This window comes from Gracilinanus agilis, chromosome 1 (assembly GCF_016433145.1).
Source record: "Gracilinanus agilis isolate LMUSP501 chromosome 1, AgileGrace, whole genome shotgun sequence".
NCBI classification, from domain to species: Eukaryota; Metazoa; Chordata; class Mammalia; order Didelphimorphia; family Didelphidae; genus Gracilinanus; species Gracilinanus agilis.
The window spans coordinates 252,356,378-252,374,973 of NC_058130.1; the positions used below are offsets into that span (position 1 = coordinate 252,356,378).

The following is an 18,596-nucleotide window of genomic DNA, read 5'->3' on the forward strand; positions in this document are numbered from 1 at the left end:
ACCCTTTCTTGATTTTCTCACCATTTTTTTGGTAATGCTCATGTATGTTGCCAGAGAAATATACATACATATGTACATATATATTTTTAAGTTAAGTTTTTGAAAATTGGAACTGAATTCCCATCCTCTTGTCCCATTTTAACAAAAAAATGACTGCATCCATTCACTTTTCCCTTTCACCAACAAGAGCCAAAAATGATACAATGCTATGGAATAAAGATTAACAGTATGTATAAGTCTTGGAGACAGTCTGTGAAGAGCTGTAGTTTCTTTTTGTTCTCCCACACACCTAACTCTACAAGTTTTGTCCTCCACAGAAGATTCTTCTCCCTCTCCTCCCCTCTTCAGTTCCCTTTTTTTATGTTGCTCATTTAAGCTTCGTGAGAGCAGTATTTTAGGAGTGTGTGGTATAGTGTGACAAGCACTGACTTTAGAGTCAGGAGCTGGGTTCAAAGCTGGGTTCAAATCTTGTGTTGTGTTGACTGCTTTCATCTATGTTCTACGTGCAGTGATCAGATTTCAATATGAAGTAGACAAGGTGAGATGGGCACAATGCAGGAGAGCAAACATGCTACAGTCACCAAGCCAATCAGTGCCCAAGATACAGAACACAGCACTGTGGTTGACTGGTTGCCTTTCATTCCATCAGCCAATAGTGTGCCATGTACAATCTCACGTTAGCAAACTTGCACAAGCCGTAGTGGCATACTGCATTTCTATTGTGTCCAGTATGGTATTCATCCGCAAAATCTCACAATATAGTGAAAACTCTGATACAGAATTAGATTTTATTTTTTTTAAACCCGCGATATAAAGTGAAGCCTAAATAAATGAACTGCGATATAGCGAGGGACAATGCCAAGGTGGCAGCTTAGAAACAGCAAAAATTGATTCCTCTGTGAATACCCTTCCACACCAATCAAAAATAAAGTGTTTCAAGGGGGACAGAAAACCAAATCCAACAGGAGAAAGCTGCAGGACCTTCCTGCTCAATTCAACCTAAAATGTATGCAGAGAAGGTTGAATTCTCAGGTATATTCTCTCACTTGGTTAATCTCTTTATCTCCCATGGGTGCAACGATTAATTTTTTTTCTAGATATCTCTAGTCTTGAACCCTATCTGACATCACTAAGACTCTACTGATCATTTTTAATTCGATGTCCTAGAGGCATCTTGAACTTAACACATCGCAGAGCCCATTCCCTCATTCCTCCAATTACTTAGCAGTAACTTGGGTGTCACATCCACTCCACTCACTTATTCTACATCTCTAATCAATGGCCAAATCTTGTTTCTCTTCCTCTGCTATATATCCCCTTGGGCCAGGTCACCCCTTTTGGACCTCTGCAACAACATTCTAATTGGTCTTTGCCTCCAGGCCAAGGTGCACACCCACACATCCATAACCCTGTCGGTGTTCCACAAATACTGTCCAGTGTGTCCAGTGGCTGCCACTTACCCCTACAGTCAAATATAAAAGCCCTTCACAGCCTGGTCCTTCCCTCTATTTCTACTCTTCTTGCCAATACCTTCCTTCATGTATACCAGTCCAACCCTGCTGACCTACTTGCCATTTCTCCATCTCCTACTTCCCTGCCTTTGCCCAGTGGTCCTCCATGTGGAGAATGCTCTCCTTCCTCACCTTTCTCTCTTACATTCCCATTCTTCCCTCTGAACTCAGCTCTGATGCAACCTTATAGAAGAGGCCTTCCTTACTCCCTCCAGCTGTTGGTATTACCTCCATCTACACCATATGCATCTTGTATCTACCAACCTATGCTTAGAATGTAAGCTCCTTGAGGGCAGGGACTATCACTGCTCTTTCTTCATCTCCCTAGCACTCAGTATGATGCCAGGCACATAGGAGCCACTTAATAAATTGACAGGTTGATTGGTTTGTCACAGAAATGACAATCTAATCAATTAATGTTTATTGAGTACATGGTGTTTTAGCTGGGGAGGCAAAGTCCCCCTATATGTGTGTATGTGATTTTTTTTGTTGGTTGTTTTTATCTTCAGGTGTACTTTTTGCTTTCTATCTTCTTTCTGGCATGTTAGATCTTGAATTTGGAGATAAAAGTCACAACTGCACCATATAAAATCACTTGAAATTTGGCTTTATTATTTTTGTGCTGTGTTATCACTGTTATTTATCTACTTCCACAGAACGATGAGAAAATTAAGCATTACTCAAAATCACATTTAGGAATCCTGTTGTTCAGTCATTTTCAGTCACATCCAGCACTTCATGATCCCATTTGGAGTTTTCACAGCAGAAGATACCAGAGTGATTTGCCATTTCCTTCTCTAAATCATGTTACAAATGAAGAAATTGAGGCCAACAAGAGCTGGACAATCTGGATGAGCAGAACCAGGACAAGTTGAGGGCCTGGTAGCCTCATATGCCTCCAGATAACTTTTTTTCCCATCAATGTCTTGCTCTTCTCCAGCCTTTCCTGATCCTGATGTGATGCTCTGCACTTTAGCTTGTTTGTGTGTGGTCACTTGCATATTATGTCGTCCCACATTAGCCTGTGACCTCCTTGAGGAAAGGAATTGTCTTTTTTCTTTCTTTATCTCCTCAATGCTTAGCATAGTGCCTAGCATACACAGCAAGTGCTTTACAAATGCTTCTAAACTTGACATGGCTTCTCTCAAAGATCACATATTTTTTCCACGGGCACAAAGTCCTCCACGGAAATCTAGAACATAGATGAAAGCAGCCAACACAACATAAGATTTGAACCCAGCTCCTGATTCTAAAGTCAGAGCTTATCACACTATACCACACAGTCCTAAAATACTGCTTGGTTTGTACTTTCAGGAAAGCAAGAAACATACCTGGATGCTTATCATAGAAATATGGGCCTTACTTGGTTGGGACAGAAAAGAAAATTAACGTAAGCATGGAAATGTTAAGACATCTTTAGTCCATTGCTAAGATAGAAATGTGTTTTTCTTGGCTGAATATTCATTATAAAGATTTTGTTTTCCTTTTTTCTCTTAAATGGGGACAGGGTGAGGAGAATAAATATTTATTAAGGGATAGCTATGTGGGTATACTTCCTAGCTATACAACCCTAGACAAGTCACTTAACCCCATTTGCCTAACCCTTGCCCTTAAGAGTTATTAAGACATGTTAATTGAAAAATAAATGAAAACTTAAATAACAAAAAAAGATACTGCTTTAAAATGTTAGATATCTTAGGAAGGCAAGTTTAAAAAGAAAAGATGTTATCAACACACTGTTGTGTCAATCAGCAAGAAAATCAGAACCTATGAGGCAGGTGGTAGAGAGCCAGGCCCAGAGATAGGAGGTCCTGAATTCAAATCTGGCATCAGACAACTTCCTAGCTGTATGATCCTGGGCAAGTCACTTAGACTCTATTGTTCAGCCCTTACTCCTCTTCCGCATTGGAACCAATACTTAGTATTGATCCTAAGACAGAAAGTAAGGGGTAAAAAAAAATGTGTGTGTGTGTATTATATATATCAAAACCCAATAGCTTGGTGCCTCTTACAACAGGTAGGTCCTATTAGGTCTCAAATACTTGTTGATCTGATTTGCAAAAGGAATGTAAAACTGTTTAAAAAAAGAAAAAAAACACAAACCAAACCTCTTATGTAAAATAATAACATAAATTAAAACATCACTAAAAGGAAACCCTATTCTGCATAAATAAAAAACCGGTAACAGGCTAAGAAAGCACATTATGAAATATATCCCTTCTATCTTGGATCCAATGACTATGAGAACAGAATGCTGCCTAAGTTGTCAAGTATAGTATACTGGAGGTTTTTACATTACGTTTTTTGTTTGTTTGCAAAGAAGACTAGGAGAGAGAAGTGGTGTTTAGAAATGATGAACATAAAAACAAAAGGCATTGACAAGCCTTATTTTTTTTTAACATTTATTAATATACATTTTTAACATGGTTACCTGATTCATGCTCCTCCTATCCCCTTCACCCCCACCCCCCCGCAGCAAGCCTTATTTTTTAAATGATAAAGCTGCCTACTTCATGACAGAGAGGTGATAGACAAATAGGCAAAAATATATATTTGAAAGTAGCCAGTATAGGAATTTGTTGGGCTTGCCTATGCTTATATGGGGAAAAAAGTTTGCTTGCTTTCTTCCTCAGTGGACTGGAAAGACAGAAAGGAAAAAAAAATTATTTATTTTGGGGAACATTTTTTAAAGGATGACTGGAATTATAGGGAGGGGGAAGGAAATAAGCATTTAATGAGTATGCTCACACTTTACAAATATTATCTCATTTGTATACGTAATAAGTCCAGAGGACTGATTTTAGGTATCAACCAAGGCAGCTTTTAGATCATTGTTGATAAGAGAACAGGCAGTAGACACTGGATATATGACCCAGGTCTCCCCCTTATTACCTATGAGACCTTAAGAAAATCATTTAACCTCAATGATAATAACATTAGGAGGAAAAAATTTCTACTACTCACACATTAAAAGAGTGATAGCCATATACCCATAAAAAAATAGTAGTGCCATATATTTTTTGTGGTGATTTCAAATATGGCCTTGGATTCTGTCTATCACTCAATGATTTCACAGGAATCAGTTTCGTCTTTTTGATTTTTTTTTTTTAATTAAAGAAAACATGTTGAATTCAGCTAAAATATAGTTTCGGGTGATTAGTTCCTAGAGTATTTTGCCCGTGGACTCTCTCTCCTCACTATATAATAACACTTGTCAGCAAGTATATATTGTGGTGATTTCTTGATTGAAGTATTCTACATGCTCATCACTGATAGCACCAAAATTTTCCAGGAAGAATCTAAGTATGAATTCAAGAAACAGACCTTGGGTGATGTGTTATATTCCATAACTTTATAGACTTTTAAATCATTGACAATTTTAAAAATAATTTCCTGGCTTGTTTTCCCAAAAACACTTCATCTCTTTTAAAAATTATTTCCATGCAGCTTCTTCACTTTCACTTAACTCTTCTTCAAAATGTTTGCCTTTCAAAAAGGACAGCTTTTAAATTATTGTAATGAATTCATTATTTTTTAAAGTATACATTATAAATAATTGATTTGTAATTTCATGTACAATCTTCCTTTTCTGTACATGGAAATGTTTATGTTTGATGGTGTTTATCAAGTGAAGAATAATTTTTTAATTAACATTTGATGAAATTATAGTATTTGTTTTTCAAGTTATTTTGAACATTTTGGCACTCTCATATATTAGATTCTATCCTTTTTTATCTAAAAAGCTTTAAATTCATCTTCACTTGGGGGCCATTTCCCAAACAAGGGTCATTTAGGTCTATTTGAGTTATTAAATGAAGATCTAAGGTAATCAAAGTTACTTCAAGATGAAGAGTCACTATTTTACTAATCTTCTACTTTGTCGTAGGAACCTTTTTTACAATCTTCATCACCGCCATCCAAATTCCAAGTTTTTGGTGTATTGGGTAAAGGTATATCTTCCTGGGTAAATCAAGTCTTATAGCTGATAGTACATTTTTATGCTCTAAAGTATATCTCTGTGAAACATTCTTTTGCATTTTTTTACATATCTTAATTGGACTTTTGTACTACTGAGATGATATGTTTGTTTGACAAAAACAGTAATTTGATAATTGATAATTTGGTTTCTCCAAATCATAAGAACAGTATGGGATGCTGTGTCAGTGAAATGTCCATGCCTTACCCTAATATCTTCCTTTAAAATCAAGAAAGACTTCATTTGTTTTCTTTGCTATTGGACAAAACTATATGTTTACCCTCTGAGATATAAAAGCTACTTCCCCCAATACATTAAAAATCATGTAGATGACTGGCACACAGGCATACTGGGCATTTCAGTACCAACATCTATAAAGGGCAAAAGAGGATTAGAAATAATAATGAGGTCAGCCAAATGATACTTGAGAGAAAATGGAAAGAATAGTCTGCTAAGTGGGGAGGTTTTCATTGCATGCCTAAATATACATGAACATGTGTCTCAGTCAGTCCTGCCCCACAACACAAAAGCAGGGACGTCTCACTACACTCTCTTACCTCCCTTCTCCTCTCACTTGGGCCACATTTTAATATCTTCACATGCTGCACTGCAGTTGTTCAGCTATTTCAATCATGTTTCAGACACCATCTGGAGCCTTTGGGGCAGATATTGGCATGCTTTGCCATTTCCTTTTCCAACTCAATTTATAGATAAGGAAACTGAAGCAAACAGGAGTAAGTGACTTGCCCAGGGTCACATGGCTACTTAGTATCTGAGACCAGATCTGAACTCACAAAGATGACTCTTCCCATTTCCAGTCTCGGCACTCTATCCCCTGCACCAGCTAGTGGCCTTGGGTCAGTTTCCTCACCTTGAGTTCCCTATACCAATGAAACCCAACTCTAGTCCAAAAAATAGTAACCTAGAAAGGGTAAGATAAAACAAATCATCAGAATCATCCTAGCTGGCATTTATGTAGGACTGCAAAGCACTTTAAATTTACTATCTTGTTTGATCCTGACAACAGGTAGGGCTGTTTTAACCCTTATTTTCCATTTCCCCCACATCTTTCAGGCTCCTTTGCAAGTATTCTTCCCTTCACTGCCATTATTGGATCATAAATCTAGAGCTGGAAGGGATCTCAGACATCAAACTCCTCATTTCATAGATGAGGAAATTGAGGCCTGGGTGGGGTTAAGTGATTTGCTCAAGATCATAACAGTTAATATCAGAAACAGGATCATCTGATATGGGATTTTAATACAGGTCTTCTGACTCCATTTCATCCTTTTTTATTATGTGTTTTACATACCAATTATTCCCCCTTAAATAGTCTCATCTCTTCTGAAATCTTCCTTATAACAAAGCAAAACAGTAAGGAAAGCCAACCTATCTACATAGTAAATGTGCCTACAGTGTTTGCTACTGCCAACAGGGAAGAGAAGAGAAGTATGCTTTGTTAATCAGTACTCCATCACAAAACATCAGATTTCAACCTTAGAAAACATCTTTTTGCACTTCTTTTTGGGTATGATTTTGTACTACTCAGACATTCAAGAAAGTAGATAATAATGTAAGTGATTTTTTTAAAAAGTATTCTCTATAACTAACATCAAACTGAGAGGGAAGGGGAGAAAGGGAAAAATTTGGAATTCAAAATGTTAGAAAATGAATGCAAAAAACTGTTTTTACATGTAATTTTAAAAAAACTTACTGAAGAAAAGAAATAGTAATATGGAAATAAGTTAAGTGATAGCATTTGTATAACCCAGTGAAAGTGCTTATTGGACAGGGGAGTGGGGAGGTAAAAGGGGAAGGAAAGAAAATGAAATATGTAAACATGGAAAAATACCTCAAAAATATAAAAAGAAAAAAAAAAAGAAATAGTATATGAAATAAGAATTACACAGATCAAACTGTTCCTTTGATTCATATGAATTGTGTATCCAAATTTTAATGTAGATGTAAAAAACGTGAGGACACTAATATACTGTTGGTAGAACTTGTGAACTGATCCAACCATTCTGGAGGTCACTTTGGCATCGCCAGAGATGGTATAAAATTGTGCATACTCTTAGACCCAACAATACCATTGCTGGGGCCATTTCCCAAAGATACCAGGGAAAAAGGAAAAGAACCTTTAAGTCCAGAAATATTTATAGTAGCTCTCTTTGTGGTGGCAAAGAATAGGAAACCAAGGGGATGACCATTAATTGGGGAATGGCTAAACAAATTGTGGTAAGTGATTGTGACAGTATACTACTGCACCAGAAGAAACAATGAGCAGATTAATTTTTTTTAATTGAAAAGAACTACATGAGATAGTGAAGTGAAACAAGCAGGGCCAAGAGAATATTATATACAGCTACAGATTTAATATTTGAAGAATAACTTGTAAATCGTTCACTTCCAGAGAATGAACTGAAAAATGGAAACACAAAAGACAATGTATCTGTTTTGGATATGTCTTCTATGATCGTGGGGAAAGGCGAGAGGGTCTGAGATACCTGGAAATAAATTCTGTTAATTTTTTTAAAACTTGAACATAAAAATTTGGAGGTTGAAAAAAGAAAACATTTTTATGAGAAAGCAACGTGAAATATGAGCAATTCCTGGTGTGAACAAGTTTAATTTTTAGAAATTCATGAGGCTGTATTTATTTCCGAGTTTTTAAAACTTACCTTTTTTTCTATCTCTTCCATGAGCTCCACTATATCAAAAGGGAGTTCCTTTTTGTAAGGAATCGGATAACGACCAATAGGCTTCCTGAGTTCCTCTGGCTGGGCATCACTAGACGGGCTCCTTTCTGGGAATGTTGAAAAGGACCCCAGTCTATTTGCCAATAATCGAGGAACACACTAAAATTAAAAGAGGATGAGGGAAAACAAAAGTCACATTTGTTTGATAATGACGTTTTCACATCATTTACATTGCAAAAAAAAAAAAAAAAAAAAGCTTTATTTCTCCCTTCCCCCTATTAAAATGTTGAGTGAAGAAGCTCCGGACTCCTCCCGCCACCCCCTGCGGCCCCAAAACCGGAAGTGGGCTCCCCAAACAATCGAGAGTCGCAGTCAGCTCTAGGCAAGTGCTGGTGTCCCATCCCCACCACCATTCCCACTTCCATCCCCGGGAGAAACCGCAGGACCACGTCGAACATGGAAAAATATCTCTTTAACCTAAAGTTTGCTGCAAAAGAGCTTAAAAGGAATGCCAAAAAATGTGATAAAGAAGAAATGGCTGAAAAGGACAAGATTAAAAAGGCCATCCAAAAGGGCAATACAGAAGTGGCCCAAATACACGCTGAAAATGCAATCCGCCAGAAAAACCAAGCAGTTAATTTCCTGAGAATGAGTGCTCGAGTAGATGCGGTAGCAGCTAGAGTTCAGACAGCTGTGACAATGGGCAGGGTAACTAAGTCAATGGCGGGTGTGGTGAAGTCTATGGATGCTACATTGAGCAGCATGAACCTTGAGAAGATATCTGCCTTAATGGACAAATTTGAACACCATTTTGAAACATTAGATGTTCAAACACAACAAATGGAAGACACAGTGAGCAGCACTGCAGTACTAACAACTCCACAAAACCAAGTAGATATGCTCCTTCAAGAAATGGCAGATGAAGCAGGCCTTGATCTCAACATGGAGCTCCCACAGGGTCAGACTGGTTCTGTTGGCACAAGTGTTGCTGCAGCAGAACAGGATGAACTATCACTGAGACTTGCCCGCCTCCGTGACCAAGTGTAACACAAAGAACTTGATACTGCTGTTCACTATACTGCTGAAACCTCCTGTGGGTGCATGTATTTATCTATCTAGCTATAGATACAGATATTGAATGTTCAAATACTCTTGGTAAAATAAGATGCAGTTCTTTATAAATATGATAAGTTAAGGGAGCTTGCACTGTTACTGTATTTTGTAATTCTGAACATTATACATTGAAATGTGAAAGATGGCTTTTACAGGTGTCTTAGGTTGAAATGAGTTTTTACTCATTCTATTTGAAACATCTTCATTAAATTTTGAGTCAAAATTCTAGTACCTAAATATTTCAATTCCTGTTTAGAATTACTAGTTAAGTTGAAACATTTAAAATTCAGTGTTCTTTTTCTCTCTGAAGCCTTGACATACTATTTTTTAAAAAGCAGGTATAGAATAGGCCAGGGAATATCTCTCTCAGTTGGTCATTTAGCCCAATACATATCATTCTCCATTTTGGAATGAACACTATTGTGTACAATGTTGGTATGCTTTAATCTGTATTCATATTTTAAGTTTAGATTACCATAGCCATTTTCACACCATATTCTGATTTCGTGTGTGTGTTCTTTAAAGTTTTCATGGGATAATCATCTTAATAATCATCTAGAAAAAGTGCGGCACTGCTTCATTTACAGGAAAAATTAAGACATTCGCATTTGCTGTTTACAAGATCTTGTGGTTGTTAACTCCCAACCATATCTGGACTTCTATACTTCTCTCCAATGAAATGATAAAATTAAGAAACTGGACTATTCCTGTTGAATTTTTATTAGCCAATATTTTTTAAGTCTGTTAATTTACATGAACTTCTTACCATGTACATTCCCAGGGATTAATTGGGGGGGAAATTTGACTTGTTTTATTTTAAGCAAGAATTTCGAGAATGAAGAAATTAAGTGTGCTATCCTCAAAATTAAATTTGTTAGTCCTCTATATCTTAAAACAACACCTAATTACTCACTGGGAATTACAAATGATCTAAAAATCTGAAGTTTGACCATATAAGCAACATAAGCACTCAACTAGTCAAGTAGAAGCTGAAATGGTTTGGGGGTATTTTGGGTAAGGATGTAAGGGGATCAAGTCACAGAATTTTTTGCCCAAGTGTCCATTCAGCACCTTAAAATGGCTGGTATAACGTTTTATTATTGGAATTTACCATGTAGCTATGTTTTAATTTAGGAGTCACAAAATGGTGGCAAGTCAGTGAGTTACTAATATTTTATGAAAACAATATAACTATAGTTTTAATGAGTACAGTGATTAGGGGCAAGGGTTTATCTGACTAAAGAAATATTTCCCCAAAAAAGATTTCCATGTTTTCTTGTTTTGGTTTGGTTTTTTCCAACTAAGAAGATTTTCTTGAGTAATGATTCACCCCATCCTAAGTCACAAAGGCATTCAAAGTGCAATTATCAGAGCTTTTTGCTAGATCTTACCCATTCATTACTGTGAATGAGTGGGTTTGAATAAAAAAAAATTTGAAGAAGTAAATACAATGAGAATTAACTGTGTTATTTTGTTAAGCACTAGGTTCCTATGTTTCCAAATTTTGTGGTATGTGAATGGAGTATTTCTGTGTCCATGAGCATATCCTGCATTTTGTTAAAAGAGTGATGCTTTTTTCTCTCTCTATGAAAGTGGTTTATGTAGTCATTTCTATTGTAATATTTTAGAAAGCCAAAGAGAATTATCACAAATCAGAATACCTATCAAGTATAAACTCTCCTTATTTTCCTTTGTTGAAGTATTTAACTTGTTCTTTTGGCTTGGATAAAAAGATTCGTTTTTTTTTAATTTGTTCAAAGGTTTATTGCCATAGTTTATGCCATATTTCCAAATATACTCACCTCTTCTTCCTGCCCCACCCATCCCTTATAACAAAAAAGAGAAAAAAAAAGGCAGCACAACAAAACCAAGCAAGTTTAACAGCACAGGCAATATTCCACACCTCCAAAAAGAAGGGAAAACAGTTGACAATGAAATTAAAAGAATATTTTTCACTCTCAAAAACAATCTAGATATCAGATTTTAAATACGATTTGGTGTTTATCAATAATAAAATGTCTCTTGATTCCCTTTATTATGATTAAATATTACCACTGCATTTTTAGCTTTGAAGAGTGACTTAGACCATTATTAACTTACTACTCAGAAGAGTAGCAAGCAAATTAAAACAACCTTGAGATTTTACCATACACCCAGGAAACTGGCAAAGATGACAAAATACAGAAATAATGCTGTAGAAGGACAGACATACTAACATACTGCTAATTTGTTGTAAATTATTCTAACCATTCTGGAAAAAAATTTACAATTATGAGTCACTAAACTATTCATACCTTTTGTTTTTGTAGTCCTATTGCCAAACATAGACTTTACTGCAAAGAAAGTCCCACATATAAAAAAATATTCATCATTGTACTTTTTTTAATGGTAACAAAACACTGGAAGCTAATTGGATGGCCACTGTTGTAGGGGATGGCTAAACAAATTTGTGGCCTATGATTGTCATGGATATTATTGGATATGAGAAATTCAGAGAAACATAGCAAGACTTGAATGACTGCTCACCACCAAATGTTTTACAAAATTGTCTCTTAAATAATTCCATACTTAAAAGAAAATAACTGTACATAACTACTAATCTCACCAAATCATATAATTGGAAGAGAATTCAGAGGCCATCAAATCTAAATGTAGGTGAAGGGAAACTGTTGTTCAATAGTTTCAAGTGTCTGACTTCCTGACTCTATTTGGAGTTTTCTTGGCAAAGGCATTGGAATGGTTGGCCATTTTATAGATGAGAAAACTAGGGGAAAAAAAGTTAAATGACTTGCCCAGGGTCACACAGCTAGTGTCTGAGACTAGATTTGAACTTTGGGTCGTCTTGACTCCAGGTTCTGCACTCTATCTGCTTCCCTAATAAATCATCAACCAGTCTCTGCTTGCAGACTTCCAGTGATGGAGAACCTACTAGCTGTTGAGGCAGCACATTTTCACTTTTGGATAGATTGGTTAGAAAGTTTTTTCTATCTTTAGCCTAATTCTACTTTTACATAAACCTTTACTTCCAGTCCGACTCTCTGTAATGGAGATAAACAAATCATATCTCTTGTTACAAATAAGTTGATATAGAAGAATATATTTTAAAATATTAGGGTTTTATTAACAGACATAATGATAATTTTTAAAAAAATGTGTCTGCTAAGATCTAATTAAAATGCCTCACCATGCCTTCACCCTGGCTGCTTCCTAGGAAAGAGGAAGTACCAATCCCAATCTCCCTATTTAAGCTTCTGTTTACGTTGTCTTACTTCACCACATAAGGACTGGAAGCCTGTTGAATCATGAGAAACGTAGTTTGTAAGAATTTGTCAATCTATTCATAAAAATGGTCATTTTGGTACCCAGGGCACCGTGTACTCTGTTAAATGGGTATGGATAGCTCCTGGCATAACTACTATAGCCTCTAAAGTGTGTGCAGCTTGCCCTACCCGCCAAGCATATAACCAACATGCCTTTCGTGGCAAGGCTTTTGGTGGGCGTCCTCTGGCTTTTGAGCACCTGCAAAATTGATTTCATAACAATGCCAAAAGCTGGACAATATAAATTCTGCCTAGTCATAGTGGACCAACTGACCAAGTGGCTGGAAGCATTTCCTACTTCCCGAGCCACAGCAGTTTTTGTCGCCAAGGTGCTTTTAAAAGAAATCATTCCTTGTTTTTGGCCTGCCTGCACGGATTGACTCAGACAGGGGAAGTCACTTTACTGATTCAGTCTCATCTGAAATAAATTCCTGTTTGGAGATAACTCCCAAGTTCCATGTATCATATCACCCCCAGAGCTCAGGCCAAGTTGAAAAGATGGACAGAGAACTTAAAACTATGATTGGCAAATTATGCACTGAGACACATTTGAAATGGCCTGAAATTTTCCCTCTACCTCTATTTTATCTTAGAAGCAGGCCCAGGGAAGATCTACACATCTCACCATATGAGATGCTTTTTGGACATCCCCCTATACAGACTAAGCCTTTTTCTCCTGCATATACATCACTATTAGGAGATACTTCTATTGTTTCCTATATACAGGAATTGCAGAACAAACTGCATGACCTCCATGAATCTGGAACTGTAGTACAAGTAGGACCAATAGACCTTCATGACCTGAACCCAGGAGACAAGGTATATATAAAGAATTTCCAGCGTACTGGAGCAACTCAGCCTTCCCGGGAAGGACTGTTGCAAAACCACTCCAACAGTTATAAAAATTAGAGAAAGGGACTCTTGGATTCATTGCTCACATGTAAAGAGACCATCTTCTATTGACACTGATTGACTGTTTCTTGTTACATGCATTGGAGATAGCAGTTCATAGACAAATGGATGCTGTTTTTGGAATTAAACTGTATTTTTTCCCTGAATTTATTTTTAATTTTCTTATTGCTTTTCCTTTTTATATTTTAATAGAATAATTGACTTTTTTTCCTTTTTCTCATTTCTTGTACTTAAAGTACATATAATCACTATTAATCTTTTTTATTTTTTACAGTAATATAAGTTTAATATATATATTTGCTGTAATATTAATGCTTACTCACAAGGCTTTAGACTTTGGGAACCTGTTAAATGTTATAGGACTGTGATTAATGTTTCTGTCTGATTCCAGGAGAAGGGAGCACAAGAGCCACTAAACAGTGCTAAGAAGGCACAAGGTCATGGAGATCCACCGACCAATCCCAATGGGATTGATGAGAAAACTGCACAGTGCCAAGGAGCACAAAGTCAAAAAGACCATACAAATCCAGTGGGATTGAGGAATTTCTATGCCAATACTAAGGACTTGAACTTAATGTAAGACTCTAAGTTGTGAGGCTTAACATATATTAAGATGTAGGACTTTTTGAACTACACTGTCAGTCAGGAACCGAAGGTTGGCCATCATCCTGGCTCACCCATATCTCTGAGAGTGAAGGTGAATCAGACCAGGAAATGACAGACACTTCCCTTGCACATAAATCTGGTCCTCTTTTCTCTCTTATAGAATGGCAACTTCCTGTAGCCTTGGCTGCCAATGAATAACTGCAAAATTACTGCATTTTGTCCTACAGACTAGTAGATGGAAATTATGTTTTTGTTTATTCAGAAATTTTATATACATAGGTTTTGATATTTTAATTCTGATTTAAATTTTTTTCTTTCTCCCAAAGTTTCATTTTTTTCTATCTGCTTTTCTTTTTATGTTTTTGTCTTTTCTTTTGAATTGACTCATACACCCCTATAACTCAACCATGTATCCGAAGCTGATCTGGGTGTTTCTTTTTTAAATACCCTCTTCAGGGAGGGGATTGTATTTTTGTAAAATCCAAGATTTAATTTTTTGTTCAAGAAAAAAACTTTCAGGGAAAGAAGCTTGCTGACTCCTTAATCCAGAGAATGAACTGTTTTTAGAAAGATGCCTGAAGAATCTACATTGCATCAAGAGATCCAGAACAAACTCTGGGGTACAATTGATTAAACTGATGGGGACTGAACAGTTACTTTGAGTGTACATTTTTATGCCAATAGGGGACTGCCCCCAATTAGGTTTTGTCAATGCGCCTAGCAAAACATTGGTTTTGCTTTCTCTCTCTTCTATTCCCCTCTTATCTCTAACTATTATAGTTAGAAGACCTTTGTAGGTACAATATGATTATGTAAAATGATCATTTGGGGTGACTAGGCACCTGAGAATCATCAGGGAGGATTGTGTAAATAGAATTAGCTCACCTTCATTCATTGTTTAGACTCTAGCCACCAGGAATAATGTCACCCCACCCAACTTAGAGTTAAGTGGGGAGGAAGTTCTGGGTTAAGATGGCGGCAGAGTAAGGACCAGCTGCTTCATCTCTCCTAACCAAAGCATATAGGACTCCTCAAGGGGACATAAAAACAAATCCAGACGAATGAAGGGACCCCACAACAGGATGCAGCATTGAAGGTACATGGAATCGGGGCATTTCCACACTATAAAGGGGAGAAACAGCTCTCACTAAAACGTGAGCGGAGAAAGCCCCTCCCCCACCCCAACACTACGTACAGTGCCAAGGCCAAAGCACAAGAGTTAAAGCAGGTTTGGGGCACCCATTAACTCATTGGCAGCTCCAGGGCCTGTTCCTAAGAGTAGCAAGATTTAGGACCCCAAGAGGCTAAAAAAAACACAGGGACTTTGAATACAGACCCCGAGTGCTGGCGCGGGAAAAGGCATTGACTTAGGCGCGGACAAGGATCTCGAGTGCAGGCTTGGACCTCTAGTGGGGAACCTGTGCAGACGAGAGCACGGCTGTGGAAGCAGCACCCTGAGAGTGCTGAAGGAGCCTCGGGCAGAGGGGCAGACCAGGGACGACCAGGAGACTTGACACCGAGAACAATGAGACCTGAGACCTCGGGAGCCTAGAGAGCACAGACAGACCTTGAGTGTGAGGATAAAGCTGAGAAGGGGGAAGGGCTAACAATGGCAACCCAAAATCGGGAACCCCAGAAAAGAAAGATCATTAAGAAGAAATCTGTAAGACTCGACAACTTTTACACAAAGAAAATCCAGACAACAGAGCAAACAGCAGAGGAGAACAAACAACTAATCATATCCAAACCTTCCCAAAATAATGAAAATTGGCCACAAGCTATTAAAGGGTTCAAATCAGAGATGATGAGAAAGATGGAAGAGATCTGACAAGAAAATAACAGTTTAAAAGGCAGAATTTCACAATTGGAAAGTGAGGCTCAGAAATCAAATGAACTGATAAGCGAATTGAACACCAGAAATGACCAGACTGAAAAGGAAAACCAGTCCCTAAAGGCTAGAATTGAGCAATCAGAAGCTAATGATCTCTCAAAACAGCAAGAACAAATAAAACAAAGTGAAAATTCTGATAAAATAAAAGGAAACATGAAATATCTCAATGAGAAAGTGACAGACCAAGAAAACCAATCTAGAAGAGACAATCTCAGAATCATTGGTCTTCCTGAAAAACCAGAAATTAATAGAAACTTGGACTCCATACTAAAAGAAATTATTCATCAAAATTGTCCTGAAGTTCTACCACAAGAGGACAATATAGACATTGAAAAGATCCATAGATCACCCTCTACACTAGACCCTGAAAAGACAACCCCCAGGAATATAATAGCCAAATTCAAGAGCTTCCAAGTAAAAGAAAAAATCTTACAAGAAGCCAGAAAGAGACAATTCAAATATCAAGGAGCACCAATCAGGATCACACAGGATCTGGCAGCCTCCACGCTAAAAGATCGCAAGGCTTGGAATATGATATTCAGAAAGGCAAGAGAACTGGGCCTTCAACCACGGATCAACTACCCATCAAAACTGACTATATACTTCCAGGGGAAAGTATGGGCATTCAACAAAACTGAAGATTTCCAAGTATTTGCACAGAAAAAACCAGGACTAAATGGAAAGTTTGATATTCAACCACAAAAATCAAGAGAAACATGAAAAGGTAAATAAGAAACAGAGGGGAAAGAAAGAAAACTCATAATTTTTAAATTTGCCTCTTTAAGGGCTTCAATAAGATCAAATTATCTGTATTCCTATGTGGAGAAATGCTATGTATAATTCTCTGTAGTGAACTCTATTCACTATTATAGTATTCACTATTATAGTAATCAGAAGAATAATTCATAGGGAGTGGGTAGAATACTAAATGATCTAAGATGATATGGGGGGTAGGATAGAGGGGGGTGAATAGTAGGGGACAACAAGAGAAACTTGAATGAATAAGAAAAATAGAATATTTTATTACACACAAAGAGGGCATGGGAAGGGGAGGGGACAAATACTATTATAAGAAGGAGAGGAAGAGAGCATTAAGAGGTAATATTTAAACCTTACTCTCAGTGTAATCAATCCGGAGAGGGAAGAGTAGCTATATTATCCATTGGGATATAAAACTATCTAACCCTACTGAGAAAGTCAGAAGGGATAAACCAAGGGGAGTAGGGGAGTAGGGAGGTCAAAAAAGGGAGGGGAGAAGAAGGAGGAGGGAATTCATTAGGCCTTTAAAAATAAAAAGAGGGGAATAATAAGGGAGGGGGTAGAAAGGGAAGTTAATCAAGGGAGGGGATAAGGGATTCTGGCCTAAAGCAAACCACTGGTTTAAAAAGAAATAGTGTAAGAAGAAGGGGTAGGACTAGGGGAGGATACAAAAATGTCAGGGAATGCACAACTGATAATTATAACTCTGAATGTGAATGGGATGAACTCGCTCATAAAATGGAAGCAAATAGCAGAGTGGATTAGAAACCAAAATCCTACCATATGTTGTCTACAAAAAACACATATGAGGTGAGTGGACATATACAAGTTTATAGTTAAGGGCTTGAGCAAAATCTTTTGGGCGTCAAATGAGAAAAAGAAGGCAGGAGTGGCAATTGTGATTTCTGACAAAGCCAAAGTAAAAATAGATATGATTAAAAAAGACAGGGAAGGTCATTACATCCTGATTAAAGGCAGTATAAACAATGAGGAAATAACACTGCTCAATATGTACACACCAAGTGGCATAGCATCCAAATTCATAAAGGAGAAACTGGCAGAGCTCAAGAAGGAAATAGATAGTAAAAGCATAATAGTGGGAGATCTAAATATTCCTCTTTCAGATCTAGATAAATCAAACCAAAAAATAAATAAGAAAGAGGTAAGAGAGGTGAATGAAGTCCTAGAAAAATCAGATTTAATTGATATGTGGAGAAAAATAAATAGGGACAAAAAGGAATACACCTTCTTTTCAGCTGCACATGGTACATTCACAAAGATTGACCATATAATAGGGCAGAGAAACACTGCAAACAAATGCAAAGGAGCAGAAATAATAAATGTAACCTTCTCAGATCATAATGCAATAAAAATAATAATTAGTAAGGGCACCTGGACAAACAAATAAAAAACTAATTGGAAATTAAATAATATAATTCTCCAAAACCAATTAGTCAAAGAAGAAATCATAGAAAAAAATCAACAATTACATTGAAGAGAATGACAATGATGAGACATCCTACCAAACTCTGTGGGATGCAGCCAAGGCAGTAATCAGGGGGAAATTTGTATCCTTGAGTGCATATATTAACAAACTAGGGAGGGCAGAGATTAATGAATTTGGCATGCAACTTAAAAAACTAGAAAGCAAGCAAATTAAAAATCCCCAGAGGAAAACTAAATTAGAAATACTAAAAATCAAGGGAGAAATTAATAAAATCAAAAGTAAAAGAACTATTGAATTAATAAATAAGACTAGAAGCTGGTATTTTGAAAAAAACAGATAAAATAGACAAAGTACTGGTCAAT

General features: G+C 36.9%; 2 protein-coding genes across 2 annotated transcripts in view; one reads left to right on the plus strand and one right to left on the minus strand.

Annotated features, from left to right (window-relative positions):
• LOC123234900 overlaps positions 1–18,596 on the minus strand; it is a 45,031-nt gene that overhangs the window by 10,605 nt on the left and 15,830 nt on the right. The window contains exon 2 of the mRNA XM_044660911.1: positions 8,169–8,345. Coding sequence (XP_044516846.1) covers positions 8,169–8,345 — 177 coding nt within the window. The remainder of the gene's footprint in view (positions 1–8,168; positions 8,346–18,596) is intronic.
• On the plus strand, positions 8,486–9,233 carry LOC123234911 (charged multivesicular body protein 1b-2-like). The gene has a single exon (XM_044660920.1). It carries the CDS (start codon positions 8,643–8,645, stop codon positions 9,231–9,233), a length of 591 nt encoding a protein of 196 aa, XP_044516855.1. The 5' UTR covers positions 8,486–8,642.